General features: G+C 36.3%; 1 protein-coding gene across 3 annotated transcripts in view; it reads right to left on the minus strand.

Annotated features, from left to right (window-relative positions):
* Positions 1-153: 153 nt before the first annotated feature.
* The window catches only part of masp1 (MBL associated serine protease 1), an 18,415-nt gene continuing 233 nt past the window's right edge, over positions 154-18,335 (minus strand). Inside the window, exons 2-12 of one of the 3 annotated variants that reach the window (XM_052107032.1) lie at positions 17,866-18,088; positions 14,528-14,705; positions 13,102-13,233; positions 11,389-11,585; positions 8,354-8,501; positions 8,075-8,193; positions 7,875-7,953; positions 4,761-4,880; positions 4,600-4,671; positions 2,791-2,865; positions 154-2,713 (exon numbers count right to left, since the gene is read on the minus strand). In XM_052107032.1, coding sequence (XP_051962992.1) covers positions 1,842-2,713; positions 2,791-2,865; positions 4,600-4,671; positions 4,761-4,880; positions 7,875-7,953; positions 8,075-8,193; positions 8,354-8,501; positions 11,389-11,585; positions 13,102-13,233; positions 14,528-14,705; positions 17,866-18,088 — 2,215 coding nt within the window. In that variant the 3' untranslated portion in view covers positions 154-1,841. Of the gene's footprint in view, positions 2,714-2,790; positions 2,866-4,594; positions 4,672-4,760; positions 4,881-4,926; positions 7,758-7,874; positions 7,954-8,074; positions 8,194-8,353; positions 8,502-11,388; positions 11,586-13,101; positions 13,234-14,527; positions 14,706-17,865; positions 18,089-18,335 lie in introns of those variants that run through there. The other 2 variants (XR_007968801.1, XM_052107033.1) reach the window with 2 other exon arrangements.

Genomic DNA, 18,335 nt, shown 5'->3' on the forward strand with positions numbered 1-18,335 from the left:
GGGACATTTGGTCCCCCAAAGTGATAAATACAAGCTCACGCTCACACACACACACACACACACACACACACACACACACACACACACACACACACACACACACACACACACACACACACAAAAACAATCGGGTTCTTAGAAAGACTTATTTTATTAAAATGACATTAATTTTTGTGCAAATTCAATAGGAGTGGAATGTTTCTAAAACAGTTTTAAGACTAAGCTTGCATTCAAAAGCATGTTCAGACATTATGTATGTGAAAATGGAACCTATTTCATCTTGTGTAAATGATTTATAACATATATTGAAGAGATATGTGACTGCACATTTACAGTTCCTTTTATGTTAGAAATACATGCTGTATAAATATAGGATAATATGGTAGGATAAATAGGATAAAAATATGATAATAACAAACTGGAGGATAATCCACTTTGATGACAGTGTGAGTATTAGATATTAACAGATGGCAATTACAAAAGGAGAACATGCAGGCATAGATCACCCAGACGGCTATTTGATGAGCATGTTTTCATATGTAAGAAATATTTTTTAGGTTGTTTGCTCATCGGCAATACGTCTACAAGATACCTTTGAGATGTAAATTTGCTCTTTTTAACATGTTTATCAGATGCTAATTGGAATGCAATGTTTTCCAGATTAAATGCTTTTAAAAAAAGACATCTCAGAGATATCTGAGAAACTATCTGGAAACCTTTTGGTATGATAACTACTTGGATTTTACAGCTGAATTTTAGCAGGAATATGACATCCAGTGGTTTGCAAATAGCTAAAGCCTAGTCAAACATTCTTGTATTGCTTAATGCAATATTAAACTCATTGGTTGATTGAAACGGCCTGCACAAATGCATGCCATTTGTACCATAAGAGAATTAGACTTTGTAATTATTGTACTTTTACTGCATCTACTGTTGAACTTTAGACTTTCATTAAAAACAGTTAAATCAAATATAGAAAAGTCCCTAACACATGAGTGTGAGTACTAACTTATGAAATAATTATCACTATATGGAATAATTCTAGCCACACGCACCTACATTAAAGGGATTGTTCACCCAAAAATGAAAATTCTCTCATCATTTACTTACCCTCATGCAATCCCAAATGCATATGACTTTCTTCTGCTGAATACAAACAAACACTTTAAGAAGAACATCTCAGCTCTGTAGGTCAATTTAATGCAAGTGAAGAACTGGCCAGAACTTTGCAGGCCCAAAAAGCATATAAAGGCAGCATAAAAGTAATCCATACTACTTCAGTGGATAAATCCATGTCTTCAGAAGCAATATGATGGGTGTGGGTGAGAAACAGATCAATATTTAAGACTTTTATTTTTACTGTAAATCTCCACTTTCACTTTCAAAATGTGAAAAAACAGTGAAAGTAGAGATTTATGGTAAAAAAAAGGACTAAAATATTTATTTGTTTTGCACCCGCACCAATCATATATAAAGATAAAGATTCTGGAATCATATGGATTACTTTTATGTGGCCTTTATGTAATTTTTTGGAGCTTCAAAGGTCTGGTCACCATTCACTTGCATTTTATGGACCAACAGAACAGAAATATTCTTCTAAAAATCTCTGTTTGTGTTCTGCAAAAGAAAGAAAGTTATACAATTCTGGGATGGCATGAGAGTGAGTAAATTATGAGAGTATTTTCGTTTTTGGGTGAACTACCCTTTTTAGTTGAGGAGTGAAAAGCTTCTGAACGGATACTTAAAAGACATTGTGAGAAGAAATGTAAAAGAGACATAAAAAAAGTGAGCAGATGGTAGAGAAGGTAGAAAAAATCCAGCTCCTTTGATGCAATTTTCCCTCACCACCAGTGGTCTATGTCCATATGTGTGTGTAGCCAGCGCACATAATTCGCCACACAGGTGTACACCCCATACACTCTCTGACTGCCACATTCCTCTGGCCCACCCCAGGACACCAGTCCTTGTGCTACCCATCTGCCACTGTAGCCATCCTGAATGACAAAGGCTCCCCCACTGTCGCCCAAACAGGTGTCCTGTCCACCCTCGTAAAAGCCAGCACAGAACATATTGCTGGTGATATTGTAATTGATGGAACGTGAAGCATAGCTAGCTATACATTCATCTTGTGGCACAATCGGCAACTTAACATACTGGAGGAGATCGGAGACAGCACCAGAATCAGACGCCAAACCGCTTATGGATGAAGAAGTGTTTGCTGTGTTGATGCCCCATCCTGCCACCACACCCAGGGTGTAAGGCTTTAGGTCATGACCTTCTTTGCCAGGCCTTGGTAGACAGACAGGTCGCACTAACTCAGAGAACACCACCGCCTGGCTGAGTTTAACCAGTGCAATGTCATTGTCATAGTTCTGAGGGTCAAACTGTGGATGGAGGATGACTTTCTCTACAGAATGTTTGGTGGCTGTGTGCTTATCCCTTACGTCCGTGAGGCCCAAGTGGACTCGGATGTGTTCAGGAGTGACAGGGACAACAAAAAGATTACGGCGATGAGAGCGGAGCACATGAGCAGCTGTGAGAACCCAGGATGGAGAGAGAAGAGCTCCGCTGCCAAACCAGCGGTCCTCAGGTACACGAGATGCATCCTCTACGGAGAGAAGAACCTGCCAAGGGAACAGACCAGGAGATGCTGTCTTCCCGCCAACGATACGCTTCTGTTGAGCTGGGAAGAGCTGGGACTGTCCACCACATGCTTAAACAAATGTGTGCAAATTAACATAGTGGAACAAAGACACATTCCTAGACACAAACAATTAATTTGATTCTTACCAAGAGGAGTGCTAGTTAGGGGAGTAGGAAGCTGGGGGTCAGGATTTGTTCTCAAATTATTTTCATAATCTCCTACTACAGACACAAATACAACAAAAACAAATACACTGGTCATTTAATGTTTATTTACCTTTATATAAGGGGTGTGTAAAAATATAGGTTTTATGGTGCATTGCAATGTTCATTTGAACGATCTCGATATCGATTCTTAAATCTCAACATCAATCTTTTTCTCTATTTGCAACCCTTTACACACAATGAGAGGAAATTACTCACACTTGAAACCAAATTTTGAGCTCTGCGACCAAAATGTATATTGCAACTGGCTGGCAAATGTTTACTTTTCACTCACCAATAATTGTGTAGTATAGTGGTGGAGTATTCAGCAGCGAGATCCTTTTATTGTGTGTTGAGGGTAAAAGTTGTTCCGCGTAATGCATGTCCAAAGACAAGATCCACGCGACCCATTTGTAATTGAATACAGTCTATTTTAACCCTTGTGTTGTGTTCGTTTTGTGTTAAAAACATTTTGTGGCCCACTAAGATTGTTAATAAATCTCTCATATATTATCATACATTTTTATCAATTATTAACCCTTTTTTAGTAATTATAGTTTTGCACACCTTTTTTCAATATTAAAAAAATATATAATAATTTTGTATTGATAGAAGGATTAATTGAACTGAGCTTATCTTGTCTAGAGGGGATACTCCCTGCAGAAAACTAAACAAAATATAATAATTACATAATAAATGAATAACCACTTGCTTAATCTGAACAAATTATGTCATTTTAAAGCTTAGAATCTGGACATTACAATGCTTATAGGTGACCCTACTAATTCCTAAATAATGCTTTTTAATTTTCTGACAAATAAGAACCGTTTCGTTCTTATTTGACATATTGTAACTTACAGCAGACTATCCCAATTCAAACGAGCCCAAACACAACATAATATGATTAGTAGATCTTGAAACATTCCTCAAAGAGTGTACATGGTATGATGATGCACAAAATGGCCCTCAACACACATTGTGTGTGTGTGTGCGCATGTTTGAGGACTTTGTGTCTGCAAACATCCAATTTTTTTTTTTGTTTTCCGATACCATATGTGAACAAATTCCAACTGGATTAAGAAAAAAAGTTGTCCAGGTCAAAATGACCAGAAAACAACATACGGGTAATACACTTTTTGTTCTCTACAAACAGTTGTTGAACAAAAACATGGCACAGATGAGATAAAGCCTCTCTCGTTAGCATGCGCTTATCTACAGATGCTCGTTACAGAAATGCCGGTTTTGTCAAAGAGACAATACCAGTTTTAGCACGTGTTCAACAAATCAATGTAAATACTTGTAAATAGTACAAATCATCCAATTAAACAATAAATATGTAACAAAAAATTATATATAAAATATAATATCTTATTTATTGATTGAAGGCATGGATTTGTTCATTTTTAAAAAGCCAAAGTGTGTCCAAAATGATGAAAAACTAATAAAATATAATTAGTACAATTCATATTTTTGTAATGTACCTACAGTATAACTGAAATATACCCATATGAATCGATATCTAATCGAATCAATATCTAAATTGAATCGAGAGCTTGTGAATCAGAATCGAATCGGGAAATCTGTATCAATACCCAGCCCTACTTTATATATCATTTAATGTAATACTCAATTACCATGCCAAAACTGTGGACAAAAAAAATGATTTTACAATAATATGAAAATAACTAAATAAAACATAATAGGACAAGCCTGATTTTAATGTAGGAGTCTTTACACAGTAACATACCTTACCTGGTAGACAGGTGGGTAGGGGTGTCCCATCCTCACTTACCCATTGCCCACTCTGATGACAGGTATATGTGTCTGCAAAGCCAACGAGAGTCAAATCTAGAGTAACTCCATTTGACTTGAGTGAAATGTAATCAATAACTGACATTAATTGAAATACATACTGTTGATTTTGGGAGTGTCTTTACAGCTATACTGCATTTTGGATCCAAACACTGTACTATTCCTAGAACTCTCAAAAACCATCTCACCCAGAACCAAATCCACTGGACCACAGTCGACTACTAAAGGATCGAGAGAGAGAAACTTTCATGATTTCCTTAATAGATAAAAAATGTATTGGTCATAATTTAAATATATATTAGCTAGGAGTATTTGTTTAATAAAATTGACAAACGACAATCTTCAAAAAAATTACTATTTAAGAATATTTTAATCATTATAAAACTAGATTAAAATTAACAGTTATGACATAAAATTAAGTTATGAATACAATTATGATATAATTTGTTTGACAGATTAGATGAAATCTATTATTTGAACATGATGAGGTGACAACAATACAATGACTCACAGGATGTTTAAAAAGAATGTTAAATGTGATTGGTGGATTTTGCTTTAGAACATGCCATAGTTCTAATGAGATGATAAAGATGGATTGGAGTTGATGAATAAATAAACAATGCAAATGGAGAAAGTTGATCATACCAAATTGTCTTTGTCCACTCTTCCAAATGGGTTTTCCACAGGTGAGGGAGTTCTGTTGTGTCTGAAAACCTTTGTGCATTTTATGTGTGCATCTGTTTCTGTCTTAAAATGAACCAAATACAGCCTAGGAAATTGACTACGGAGCCATTTACTTCTACAATTAAACATTTAGCAGGAAAATAACAAAATACTGCATGGTGATTTAGGTGTGGGTTGACTGATGTACGCTTATTTTATACTTCTAAAACATTTACAAAACTCAAATTTTACATTTTTGTATTGTATATAATAGAACATCACAAATTCATATTATGCATATGTTGGGCAATTCCATAGAAATGTCAACCACATCAAGAAAAAATAAAAAGTTACCAAAGGAGCAAAACGCCCTTTTAAGTTCTATTGTGGTATAATGGAAAATGGAAAATGCTATCCAGACCACTAGAGGGCGCCGCTTGCTTACACAATGCTGGCTGAAGTGCTGATAGCAGTCTATTTTTAAACTCAGCCTTTCAAGCTAAGTTTGCTGATTTCAAAGCTTTTTGGATGGTTTTACCTCATCATGTATAGGTAAGTGCTGCTTTTTTAACGATCATATCTGTAACTATGTTTTTTCCTCATTAATTTGAGAACAAGAAAGTATAAAATTTAATTTAAACATGTTCTTAGGAGTGCTATCCCTTCTACATTCATGTGGCTATCATTATTTCTGGATTTTGCATTTGAATTTTAAGAGTTTTTAAGAAATGTGTTGATAATTAAGTTTCATATAGGCATTTTCACCGAATTGCTGATGTTTTTAAATTGATCAATTATTGGCTGATAAATATTGGCAGCTGATAGATACATTGGTGCATCCCTAATGTAAAGTATTAAATGTTCTTTGTCTTACCTTACTGTGAAGGAGCATCCGAGACACAGAGGCTACAAGACACCAAATTAAATTAAATCCCAGACTATTTGCCAATTCTTTTTATTTTAGTTGCAGTCTGGAGAACTGAAATAGTCATATGAATGTCTACTATTGAGTAAAGGCAGCCATATAAACTTGTATAGTAGGAACAAAACTGTAAGGATCACAACACTTAAATTACATGTTATGCCTTGAGTCATGTCATAACAGTAATGACCAGTAGAGGAAGACAATATCCTAAACTAAACTTCACAGCCGAACACCATTGTCACTATTAGAAAAGGTAAACTTGTCTCTGACATGGAGCTTGTCTTGCAATATTGATAATGTTTATCACAAGCAGAGTGATAATTGACCACAAGTGACAATGATTATAACGCAGAGTTGAATCATCAACAGAACATTCATTTGATATAGTCCATTAAGTAAATCACCAAAAATTCTTGGATAATTCAATTAAAGATATATTTATTACATGAAGATTTTCGCTAAATTTAGGTTAGGTTCTATTCAAAGACTAACATATAACCAGGGATTACAAATATTCCGGTTTCAATACAAGTTAAGCTCAGTCAACAGAGTCTCTTGCCATGTCCTCCTGTCCTGTCTTGTCTCGTTTTTGTTTGAGCACATGGCCAGGGATGGTTTCGTTGCCATGTGCTCTACTGTCTTGTAATTGTGTTTGGTGTGAGCACATGGCATCTGTCAGGCTTGTTTGCCATGTGCTCTCATGTCTCACTCCCAGGCCCCACCCCCTTGTTACCTGGTTACTGGTTAATTTGCTTCACTGGCCTTCCCTCGTTACCCTCCTTACTTCCTTCCCTATTTAACCTCCCTGTTTTCTCTGTCCTGTATCAGTTCATTGGATGTTTCACTGTTGTGGCGTTCTGTTGTGTATGTCTGTTTTCCTGCAGATCCCTGGGATTCTTGTTGAGACCAGACCTTGAGGCTCACCTTTTTCAGACCTGCTGACAAGTCGTCTGTTACTGTAACATTGTTTTTACCCTAAGGGGTGGTTTTTGTTGTGTTTTTGTTCTAAATAAATCCCTTCATTACTCTGCGCTTGAGTCCTCACCTCTCTGACCCTGTACCGCAAACGTAACTTGTCTTGAAGCCAGAATATTCCTTTAAATTGGTCCATAATGGTTCGGAACCACATTCCAGCACCTCAGATAAAAAAAATATTAGGGTTCCCCTCCTTATAAATCCCAATTTAACTCCTGTCCATAACATGTTATCAATCTCAACAATCCCTTTAATGGTTTCCCAATAAACCACAAGCAAAGGAAGTACAAATACAGAGAATCAAGAATGCACCTTTGTTATGAGAAATTTAAAAAGTGTTGAGTAGTACCTGAATACTCTGGAGTATCAAAAACTTCAATTTCAAAAAAATGAATGGCCTCAGTAAGCCTATATTTCAAGTTGTTTATCAAATACTGCAGTTTGAAGTTGACAGTGATTGGCTACCAGCTCTAATTTCGTTTCTGATTGGTTAAAATTCTTGGTAGGGAACGGTGACTCCTTTTAGATTCCTTCACTGGTGGCAACAGGGAGAGGTAGAATAAGAAAATAAAAATAAATGGCAAGTGAGAAAGAGATAGTAGGTGGAAAGGAGTGTGCAAACAACAATTTTCAAACTTTGTCTTCGACTTACTTTTACAAGGTGGGATATGGCTGCTCCATTTTCCATTGTTCTGACACTCAATCTGATAATGCTCAAATTCTTTATCATCCTGTCACAGACAGAAAGCAAGAGTCTTAAAAATGAGAGTAAAAACAGTCATGGTTTGTCTCAATTAGCTTGCATCAGTCACTGCCTTTATCAGCACAAGTGAATGGCAACCTTTGCCTGACCTTTCTCAATGAATATCCAGGGTCACAGGTCACTGTAACGTGATCTTTGAAGATGTAGTTAGATTGCAGAGGCTCTAACTGTCCATTAAGGGGTGCCGAGGGAGGAGAACATTCAGTACCTGAAGGTGACAATTTTTATCTGCAACACTAACATACAAATTCTACATGAACTTCTTTCCATTAAAGAACATTTTATAATTTCCCTTCTCTTCTCAAAAAGCTGCTAAATATTGGGGCAAGGCCATTCAAAGCACATTATAATATGCATCATTCCCTTACCTGTGGAGGTGTAGGTGAGTTTCCAGCCTAGATGCTCTCCAGAATTGTCACTGTGAAACAGGATGTTAACCATGTTACTTCCTGTTTTAATCTTCCCTGGTGACTGATCGCCACAAAATGGTCCAAACTCTTTGTCTCCGGCCAGAATCTGTGGATAAAGTATTATCAGTATAACCTATTACACCAAGTTTCACAATAAATGCTCAAGTATATACTAACATGTTAAATGCCACTTTCGAATGACATGATGACTGTATGTAACAAATGATTTTCATGTGCACAGTGGAATCAGCATAAGCCACTGTCAAGGGTTGTATGTCACAAGCACTAATTCCTTTGAGTCTGTAGTAGTATATATAGGTATTTTATATAGGTATTTTATTTCGTTGTGTTGTCTCATGTGGTCCTGTGTTGGTCCTTTGTTGTTTTTATGTAGCACCATGGTCCTGGAGGAACGTTGTCTCGTTTTGCTGTGTACTGTACTAACTGTATATGGTTGAAACGACAATAAAAACCACTTGACTTGACTAGACTTATAACTAAGAACAATGACTCTAATGGTGTTTGTGTACATGCAAGTGTGACTCAAGTCAAGAGGACCCTGGGGGTAAACCTGTGGGTGACCAAGAAATCTGGTATTAATGCCTTTTGGACTAGGTTGCATAACAAGGTGCTTAGCCATGTCAAATACTTACTGATGGATTTGAGACATTGTAACATTCATGATTGAGTGAATTTATCAGGGACTAAAAACTATATGTTTTTCATTTCAGTCCCTTCTGTGCAGAAACAGTATTTTTTGGTTCTGGTTCCATACACAGCTATTCCTGTTCCAATTGGTAAGCGGTTAGAACAATATAAAAAAAATGGTTAATAACATCTTTATATAAATTACAGTACTCTGTGCTAAGGGAGGGTGATGATATAGAAGTTGCAGTGTAGCCAGATCTCACGAGAGAGAGAAACAAGCGGTCTGTAAAAACAAGGTCAAAATAAGGGACTTGTATCACCCAAAATAAGTGAAATTAAAAGCATTTTTTCCCCTGTGTGGAGGAATTATCAAGATAGAAATCATAGCAAGCATAGTTACAGTTACCTACTGTATATAAAATAACATCTTTTCAATAAAAAATAACATCTTTTTATATTTTCAAATGTAAATCTGGCCATAAAAAATCAATTATTAGCCCAATCTCTGTCTCCTGCATGCATACATGCACACAATGTGTTGGCATGTTTGGATTAAACATCATGTTATGCGAATAATTTAATTAGAATAATTTAATAATTGTTTAATTATTTTATTTGAATTACTTGTTTTAATTACAGATGTGTATCTCAGTCAAAACTCAGCAGCCTCAAATCTGTATCAATGCATCATATCTAAAAATAATTCAGTTAAGACTTGGAAACAACTGAGAACTTTTTCTTTTTACCTCAGTATTAAATGTGGTAATTATACTGTATAGAGCTGCCAGAAAGGTCATCCACAACATGCGATTTGGCAAAGAAAAGTGATATGTCAGTTTCCTTTAGAATCAAAGCACATGCTTATCATGTTCTACTAAAAAGTGTGAAGCCCCATTTTTTGGGTAACAGGAAGTGGTTTAATTCCGAAAATGTGTTGTGATTAACCCTTTGGTTAATAAATGGAATGGAATTAACCGGTTATTAAACGTTAAAAAAAAACGTTTCACTTTACAGTTTTTTTATGTTCTGCAACAAATGTACACTGGAGGCCAAAAGTTTGGAATAATGTACAGATTTTGCTCTTATGGAAAGAAATTGGTGCTTTTATTCACCAAAGTGGCATTCAACTGATCACAATGTGTCAGTCATATACAATAGAGTCAGGACATTAATAATGTGAATTAATAATTCTTCCAATAAGGCCTGCACCCCTGAGTCTTCTCTTTACTGTTGTACATGAAACTGGTGTTGAGCGGGTAGAATTCAATGAAGCTGTCAGCTGAGGACATGCGAGGTGTCTATTTCTCAAACTAGAGTTTCTGATGTACTGATCCTCTTGTTTAGTTGTACATCTGGCCTTCCACATCTCTTTCTGTCCTTGTTAGAGCCATTTGTCCTTTATCTTTGGAGACCGTATTGTACACCTTTGTATGAAGTATTTCGTTTTTTGGCAATTTCAAGCATTGTATAGCCTTCATTCCTCAAAACAATGATTGACTGATGAGTTTCTAAAGCGGTTTCTTTTTTGTCATTTTTGACATAATATTGCTGCGATGGACTGGCGACCTGTCCAGGGTGTCCCCCGCCTTTCGCCCAATGTTAGCTGGGATAGGCTCCAGCCCCCCGCGACCCTGTACACAGGATAAGCGGTTGACGATGGATGGATGGATGGACATAATATTGACCTTAAGACATGCCAGTCTATTGCATACTGTGGCAATATAAAAAACAACAAAAAAACAAAGACCATGTTAAGCTTCATTTAACAATCCAAAATGCTTTCAGCTGTGTTTGATACAATGGCAAATTATTTTCTAGTTCTAAATTAGCAATTTAGCGTGATTACTCAAGGATAAGGTATTGGAGTGATGGCTGCTGGAAATGGAGCCTGTTTAGATTTGAACAATAAGACAAATAGTGATGGTGCTGTTTTTTTCATCAGTAATGTCCTGACTATACTTTGTGATCAGCTGAATGACACTTTGGTGAATTAAAGTAACAATTTCCTTCCGAAACAACAAAATCTGTACATTATTTCAAACTTTTGGCTGCCAGTGTAGTTCATTTTCGGTTTTCGTTCCTTGTACCGTTTTAGTCCCTGGAATTTATGGTTGTTTATATGTGTTCCTGCATGTCTGTACCAGATCTTACTGAAGTTAAACATTTTCTCCCATTGCTTTTTGGACATATTGACAAGCATCACATAGTTGTCCTCTTTGATTTGTTAAATTGTTTATATGTTCGCTATTTGTATGACTTCTGTTCAGTCTGAGTCTATTAAGTAACATTTTATCACTAACCTTACCTTAAAAAAAAATATTACTATTCAACTGCAAGATTCTCACTTTAACAAAGTCATAAGGGCAGGTGACATCAGGATGGTCTTCGATGTCAAAGGTGTCATCAAACTCCAGAGTGACTTGAAATCCATCTTCAAGCTCAATTCGGTACATGCAGTCTGAGCTTTTGGGGTAAGGTTTAGGGAAATCTGCACTGGTGAACTCTCCAGACCGCTCTGAATACACACTTTCATTACATTCCACTGCAAAAATTAGGAACACACAAAACATACATTAGGTCATTCACTGCTAAAACTACAGCAACTAAAAAAAGAATGCACACGCATGAACAACGAACATACAACGATTAAACAAAGAGCCTTTGTCTTCTAAAAATCCTTTAAACGTACGAATTGCATACAAAAGAAGCTGTGGTGCTTGCTGCTTTCCTAATCAATTGTTTGAAGTTCATAAGTTTAACCACATCTCACTGACCCCTTAAATGTAAATATTTAGCAGACTGCACTTTGTTACAATCAGATGGGCAGGGTCAAAAGCTAGACATAAAACAGGATCACACAAATATGGTACACACATACACATGTAAACTATGATTGCACACATTATAGCAATATAAATCATTATAAAGTGGCTAGATTTACCTTGGTCCAAGCCAACATTATGTAAATATTTTGTAAGTAGTTCATCAGGCTTACACAATGCTGACTGCAAGATTTCTCTGCTTTTTCATGAGGAATTCCAGCAAATAATCCTAGTTAATCCATGAGTGCAAGAATTCTTACAAAAAAATCTATGAAATTTAGAGCTCAAATATTACACAAGCTGCTAATGTGCACTTGCAATGTTCAGACAGTGCTTGCCAAGACCATAAATGTGGACACAATGTAGATAAAGTTGCGCACACAAGGAATTATATTTCTAGTTGTGACATGAACTTGACTAATCAACATTTTCCAGATAATTAGCAGCTTAAAGGATTTTACACATTAAGCCACAAATTAATGATTTTTTGACTCTGGCACCTTTTGGCACCAGAACGATTAAGAAACGGGTCAACCTTTTTCTATAGTGAAGAGAGATGTAATAAGACTTAGCTGGACAACCGGAAACCATTGGCTTTCAAAGTAGAGGTTTAGTCCATTAAAATGTACTAATACACTATACAATATTGCTGGGCCCTGTTCTAAATTGATTTGCCCAATTGTCATTTTATGTTTTAAAAGAGTGCTCAGAATTGCAGACGTCACAGAAGACTACTACACAACAGCCCATGTAACATTACGACACCACAGTGTGGACTCAAGGTGTAGGGCACTAGGTTGACTTGTTTTAACTACTCAAATATTAACAAGGCTATTATGTCTATAGCCTTTGCAAGAAAAGAGACTGCAACAGGGATTTCAGTATATCAGTTTCAAACATTCTCCACTCTATTAAAAACACCCAATTCTCCTTATGGTATCATGAGGTGGTATTTTCTTTAGATAAGAGTAAATAGAATGAACTTGACGTTGAGGGATGAAATAATGATACTTCACTTTAGTTTTGCATTGAACAAGTGTCTACTTCACACTGCTGTGCAGAAGTTTTTCTTTTTTTTTTTTCAAAAAGTGACAATCCAACTGCAATAAAACAAACATTTTGAAAAAGAGATGTTCTGAACAAATACAAAATGTATATAAAGGCTGAGTCTTGAAGGTTATTATTAAGGTTATATTTGTAACAGCTCATGTCAGTAGGCTAATCCTGAAATAATACCTTTGCAGGTTCTGTTGTCAGAATGAAGCAGGAACCCATAACGACAGGAACAGTAGAAGCCACCAATGTAGTTATGACAAAAATGATCACACACAAGATCTTCATCATTTCTGTCCCTGCATTCATCTACATCTGGAAAGAGAAAATTAGCAATTCTAGCAATTGGCAATAAAAATATATATTTTTTTAAATGCCCCATGAAATTTGAAAATGGGATTTTTCTGGCTTTTAATTAATATGTACTAGCTTTGAGGTCATTCAGTGATTCCTAAACGGGGTAACACAAGCAGGTTCCAGGAGGCATGTGAAAAGATTTTGATTTTTCAATGTTGAACCTAACAAAATGTATTGCTTAAAATAAAAGTGATCGCCGTGGGGCCCCACCGAAGTGTGGGTACTGGTGTGATCCACACCGGTAGCACTGCCCTAAGGAAGGCCCTGACCCAAATGGTTAGAATTAGTTTATCATTGGTTTAACCCACTCAATGAATGCACCCTTCACTGAACCAGTTGAGTCGGTCATTTGAGACTGAACAAGATGACCTAACCAAATGTAATGTTGCACTCGTTCGCAAACAAAATAAATGAAATGAATCAGTCATCATGAAAGAGGATCAGCTGACTGGCTGAACGAGAGGAAGAAGCAAGTTGTTTGTTTAATTCTAGTCCAATGCAATTATTTAAAAGGCAGTCATTGGGTGCCATTTACAGGTCCAAAGGTGTAACTTGCAGAAATGGTCTCTGAACGAATCCTTTTGGTGAACGAAATCACTGAAATGAATCAAAATCACCAGCACTAATCAATACCCATTAGTTCTAGGTATTGATAAAGGGATGTCAGAAGATCAAACTATTGATGATGATGTTAAATTAGATTTAGTCTTTGGAATACATCTTTAGTTTTGTGTCTATCAATGGGTACTTGAGACATACTGATGGTGCTGTGGGGGTACTTAGAGCAAAAAAGGTTGGGAAACACTGATCAACTGTATATGCTAGCCTTCTCTAAAAAGTTGACAGCGTTAACTTTAAGAAGATATACAGTGCTCATTTAAAATGTACAGTCTTTCTCTTCCAGGAAAATGGACCAAAAATATTGATGACACATCTTGCACACATGGGTGTGTAGATGTTTTTGTCCAATAAAATGCTCTCTAGAATGAGAGTGCACCTCCTTACTAGCACCTGCCTCTGACTTGCAATAGCAAGTAACAAATCAAAGTTATGACATGGTTGTGATATACACTAAAGGCTATTGGCTAAGTTGAAAAAGAGAAGAAAACAAAGTTCGTCAAGCGATTATATGAGGTCTTTACTCCTACTGACACTAGCCTCAACATGCAAAGGCCATTGGTGTATCCATGTATTTATTCAGGAGAGTATATGTGAGTATGAATGTGTATGTGTATGTTCTCCAGTCTCTCACCAACTGCGCTAAAGTGGGCCTCAAAGCCAAAGTAGCGTTCCTCATTGGAGAAGTCTGAATGGAATGCCACACTGAGCGCGCTCCCTGAGGACATGATGACATCATCAGCTGGGACATGCTCTGTGTCTGTATTCTCTCTTCCACAAAACACAGCCAACTCCTCGGTGTCTGAGTATACCTGCGTGAACAAACACAACAGACATACACTTTTTTAATTTAAATTGTCCATTTCTGTGTTAAAACATATAGCATACACTACACTGTCTATATATTTTAAGGGATATGTCACCCAAAAATTCAAATTGTGTCATCATTTACACACCCTCATGTTGTTTCAAACCTGTATGGCTTTCTTCCATGGAACACAAAAGTAGATGTTAGGCAGAATAATAGCCTCAGTTAACCTTCACTTTCATTGGATCTTTTTTCCACACAATGAAAGTGAATGGTGACTGAGGTTATCATTCATCCTAACATCTTTGTTTGAGTTCCACGAAAGAAGGAGAAGTCATACAGGTTTTGAACAACGTGCACATGAGTAAATTATGACATATTTTTTTATTTTTTGGTGAAGTATACCTGCATAAAAATACAGACATTCCACAATTAGCAGACTGAAAACTCCTCATTTTCTTAAAGGAACAGCTCACCAAAAAATTATTATTTAGCCATCCCATGTGTATGACTTTCTTCTGCTGAACACAAATTAAGATTTTTAATAAAATATCTCAGCTCTTTAGATCCATACAATACAAGTAAATGAATACAGAAGTCCTTTTTTATAATAAATTCTCCTCATTGCCCAGTAGGTGGTGATATGCACATTTACATTTATGCATTTGGCAGACACTTTTATCCAAAGCGACTTACAGTGCAAATATTACAGGGACAATCCCCCGGAGCAACCTGGATTTAAGTGCCTTGCTCAAGGACACAATGGTGGTGGCCGAAGGTCACAGGACCTTCACCTGTGACCTTCTGATTAACAGCCCTGTGCTTTAGCCACTACGCCACCACCACTCCTATGGAATGCACGAAGAATGCATATCGTCAAAAGAAAAATGTGAAAGTGGAGATTTAAAATCAAAAAGGACTAAAATATGGATCTGTTTCTCACCCCACCCATCACATCACTTCTAAAGATATTGATTTAACCACTGGAGTATTATGGATTTATTATATGCTTTTTGGACCTTCACAGTTCTGACCACCATACACTTGCATTATATGGACCTACAGAGCTGAGATATTTTCTACAAATCTTTGTTTGTGTTCTGCAGAAGAAAGAAAGTCATACACAACAGGGATGGCATGAGGGTGAGTAAATAATGAGAGAATTTTAATTTTGGGGTGAATTATTATTACATACCTACATAAAACACACATAAAAACATCCATACCATTTGAACACCCACTTTCTCAAGCTGTGGATGTACCAACACATATTACACTGAAAGAACACTGTCAACCCAAACATTTAAGAAAATACCAGTACTCACCTGAAAATACAAAAACTGGCATGCACATTAACTTAATATGATTCTGTACACAACACATACAACCTGTCAATCATAAGCAAACTCATACATCCAAACATTTCAGACTGCAAACCCAGCAAAGTCCTCATTGTGTTTCCACAAATGCATACACACACACACACACACACACACACACACACACACACACAGCCCTAAACATGTCTCTTATCTGGCTCCCAGTTTGAGTGTTTACTTTACCCGTGTCAGTGAACGGTGGGTAACCCACAGTTACCAAAGAACCCTCATTAAGAGACAGCCATAGGCAATTTATTCTTAAGCACAATAATACACACATGCACACAAATACACAAAGAATTTGAGAGATCTAGCAATTAACATAATATGTGTGTTGAAGACATGTTTATGCCAATGCAAGAAATCTAATTGCACAGCTATTTCACCCGACAAACCTCAAGAAAAAAAGATTCCACAAACAGGCAAATGATAAGGTGTGTAAAAAACAAAACGGGTTCAAATGCAGAACGCTACATTTTACATGCTCATTTTTAAACTGCAATGTGTATCTGCTTACAAAACACATGTTAAAAGCTTATGCATTAAATCTTCCATTTTGCATTTGAAATGTTGGCACGTCCTGTGGAGTGACTTTCTGTAGTACTTCATCTAAAGCTTTTTAATCATCATTTTTTTTTTTATAATTATTATGCACAGACCAGATATTAATTGAGAGACAACATGGAATATATGTTCTTTTTTAAATAAGCTCCCACCGCAGGAGCATTTAATATGAACTAGCAAGCAAAAATGTTGAAAGAACTTTATCGAACTTTTTCTTAAACATTCATAACCTAAAATATTGATGTTGATGAAAAAATCAATAGACAGGTTATGCATCAACTACCCATTTTTATGTGTGTTTAGCCAATTTGTGTGTGTTTTCTGTGCCCTTTGTGTCTGGTAAGCGGAACTTGGCCCACTGCCATGACTTGATACCATGACTAGTTGCTGTGGCACCCATGGGGGGTATTTGAATATGAATATGCCCCCCCTGTGGAGTGGGCAGCGCTTTGGCTCCTGGGAAATAAATGCTGTTAACTCCATTCGCAGGGCATCAGACCTGTCCATCAAAATCTCTCACAGACCCCTCTTACCAATTTATATGATAAGAACACCAGACGGGAAATGAGATGCTTGTAAGCAAAGTTATAAAAGGCCTGTGTGTGCCGTTTAGATGGATCCAAATGCTCTTTAATAGTCGGAAATAAAGAGCACTTGAAATCAATACAAAAAATAGGGGGATATAGTATACCAAAACGTACAATGGCATTGTATTTCCATGGTTTTTGGACATGCACCATGAAAATAACATGATTTTTGTCAATGGTACCATGGTAATAGTGTTTTTTAATTGGACGATACCATAACTATGTTTTTCAGAAATTATACAATGGCAATATCATTATAGTCTTTGAAATACTTTGGATTTCCATGCAAGTAGCATTTATATGAGCATTGTTTGTAGTCATTCAGTACTATGATATTTATTGAGGCACCCCGATATTACAAAATGATCTAATATGACTGTACCATAGTACCACCACACTACTTTTTGTAGTGGTATTGTCCAATACAAAGATGATGGTACATAAACATGCTAATCATTCAATTACATTGCATATATCAAACTCTGACACATCAAACTACCATGATACATATTACCATCTGATACCATCATAGTACTTTTTTGTAAGGGAATGTAACAAGTGTTACAATCAAATCTAAGGTAATCAACACTTCATTATTGTACTTCTTCAAACATTGTTGTAAATATGTACTTACCTTCAAGTAGTCGTACTCACATAAGTATGACGGCTCGATGTCGAAATGCATAAAATAGAGTCGGATTTGATATCCGTCCGGTACTGTTATATTCCACTGTATTTCAGTCTCCTTCGGGTATGATTCGGGGAAGTTCGGGGACTGGATGGTCCCGTACATGTCCGTGAGATGGATGACTCGAGTCAACAGAGGCCATACAAAGTGTGCCAATATCACAATAACACTGCGTACAAATATATTTTATTTAAACCAAAATATGAAATTCGGAATTATAAAGGTTAATCCTCAAGACTAAAGTGTGTTGGCTCAAAACATATCATAAATCGAGTTTAATTCGGAGTAATTAATCCATTTAAGCAGATAATAAAACAAATCCCAAATCACTCTAAAACCTTAAAATAAATTACAATTAATTTAACCGATCGATAATTGTCTTTGATAAATCTTCTAAATTACTAAAGAAAAACAAT

This window comes from Xyrauchen texanus, chromosome 36 (genome assembly GCF_025860055.1).
Source record: "Xyrauchen texanus isolate HMW12.3.18 chromosome 36, RBS_HiC_50CHRs, whole genome shotgun sequence".
Lineage (NCBI taxonomy): Eukaryota > Metazoa > Chordata > Actinopteri > Cypriniformes > Catostomidae > Xyrauchen > Xyrauchen texanus.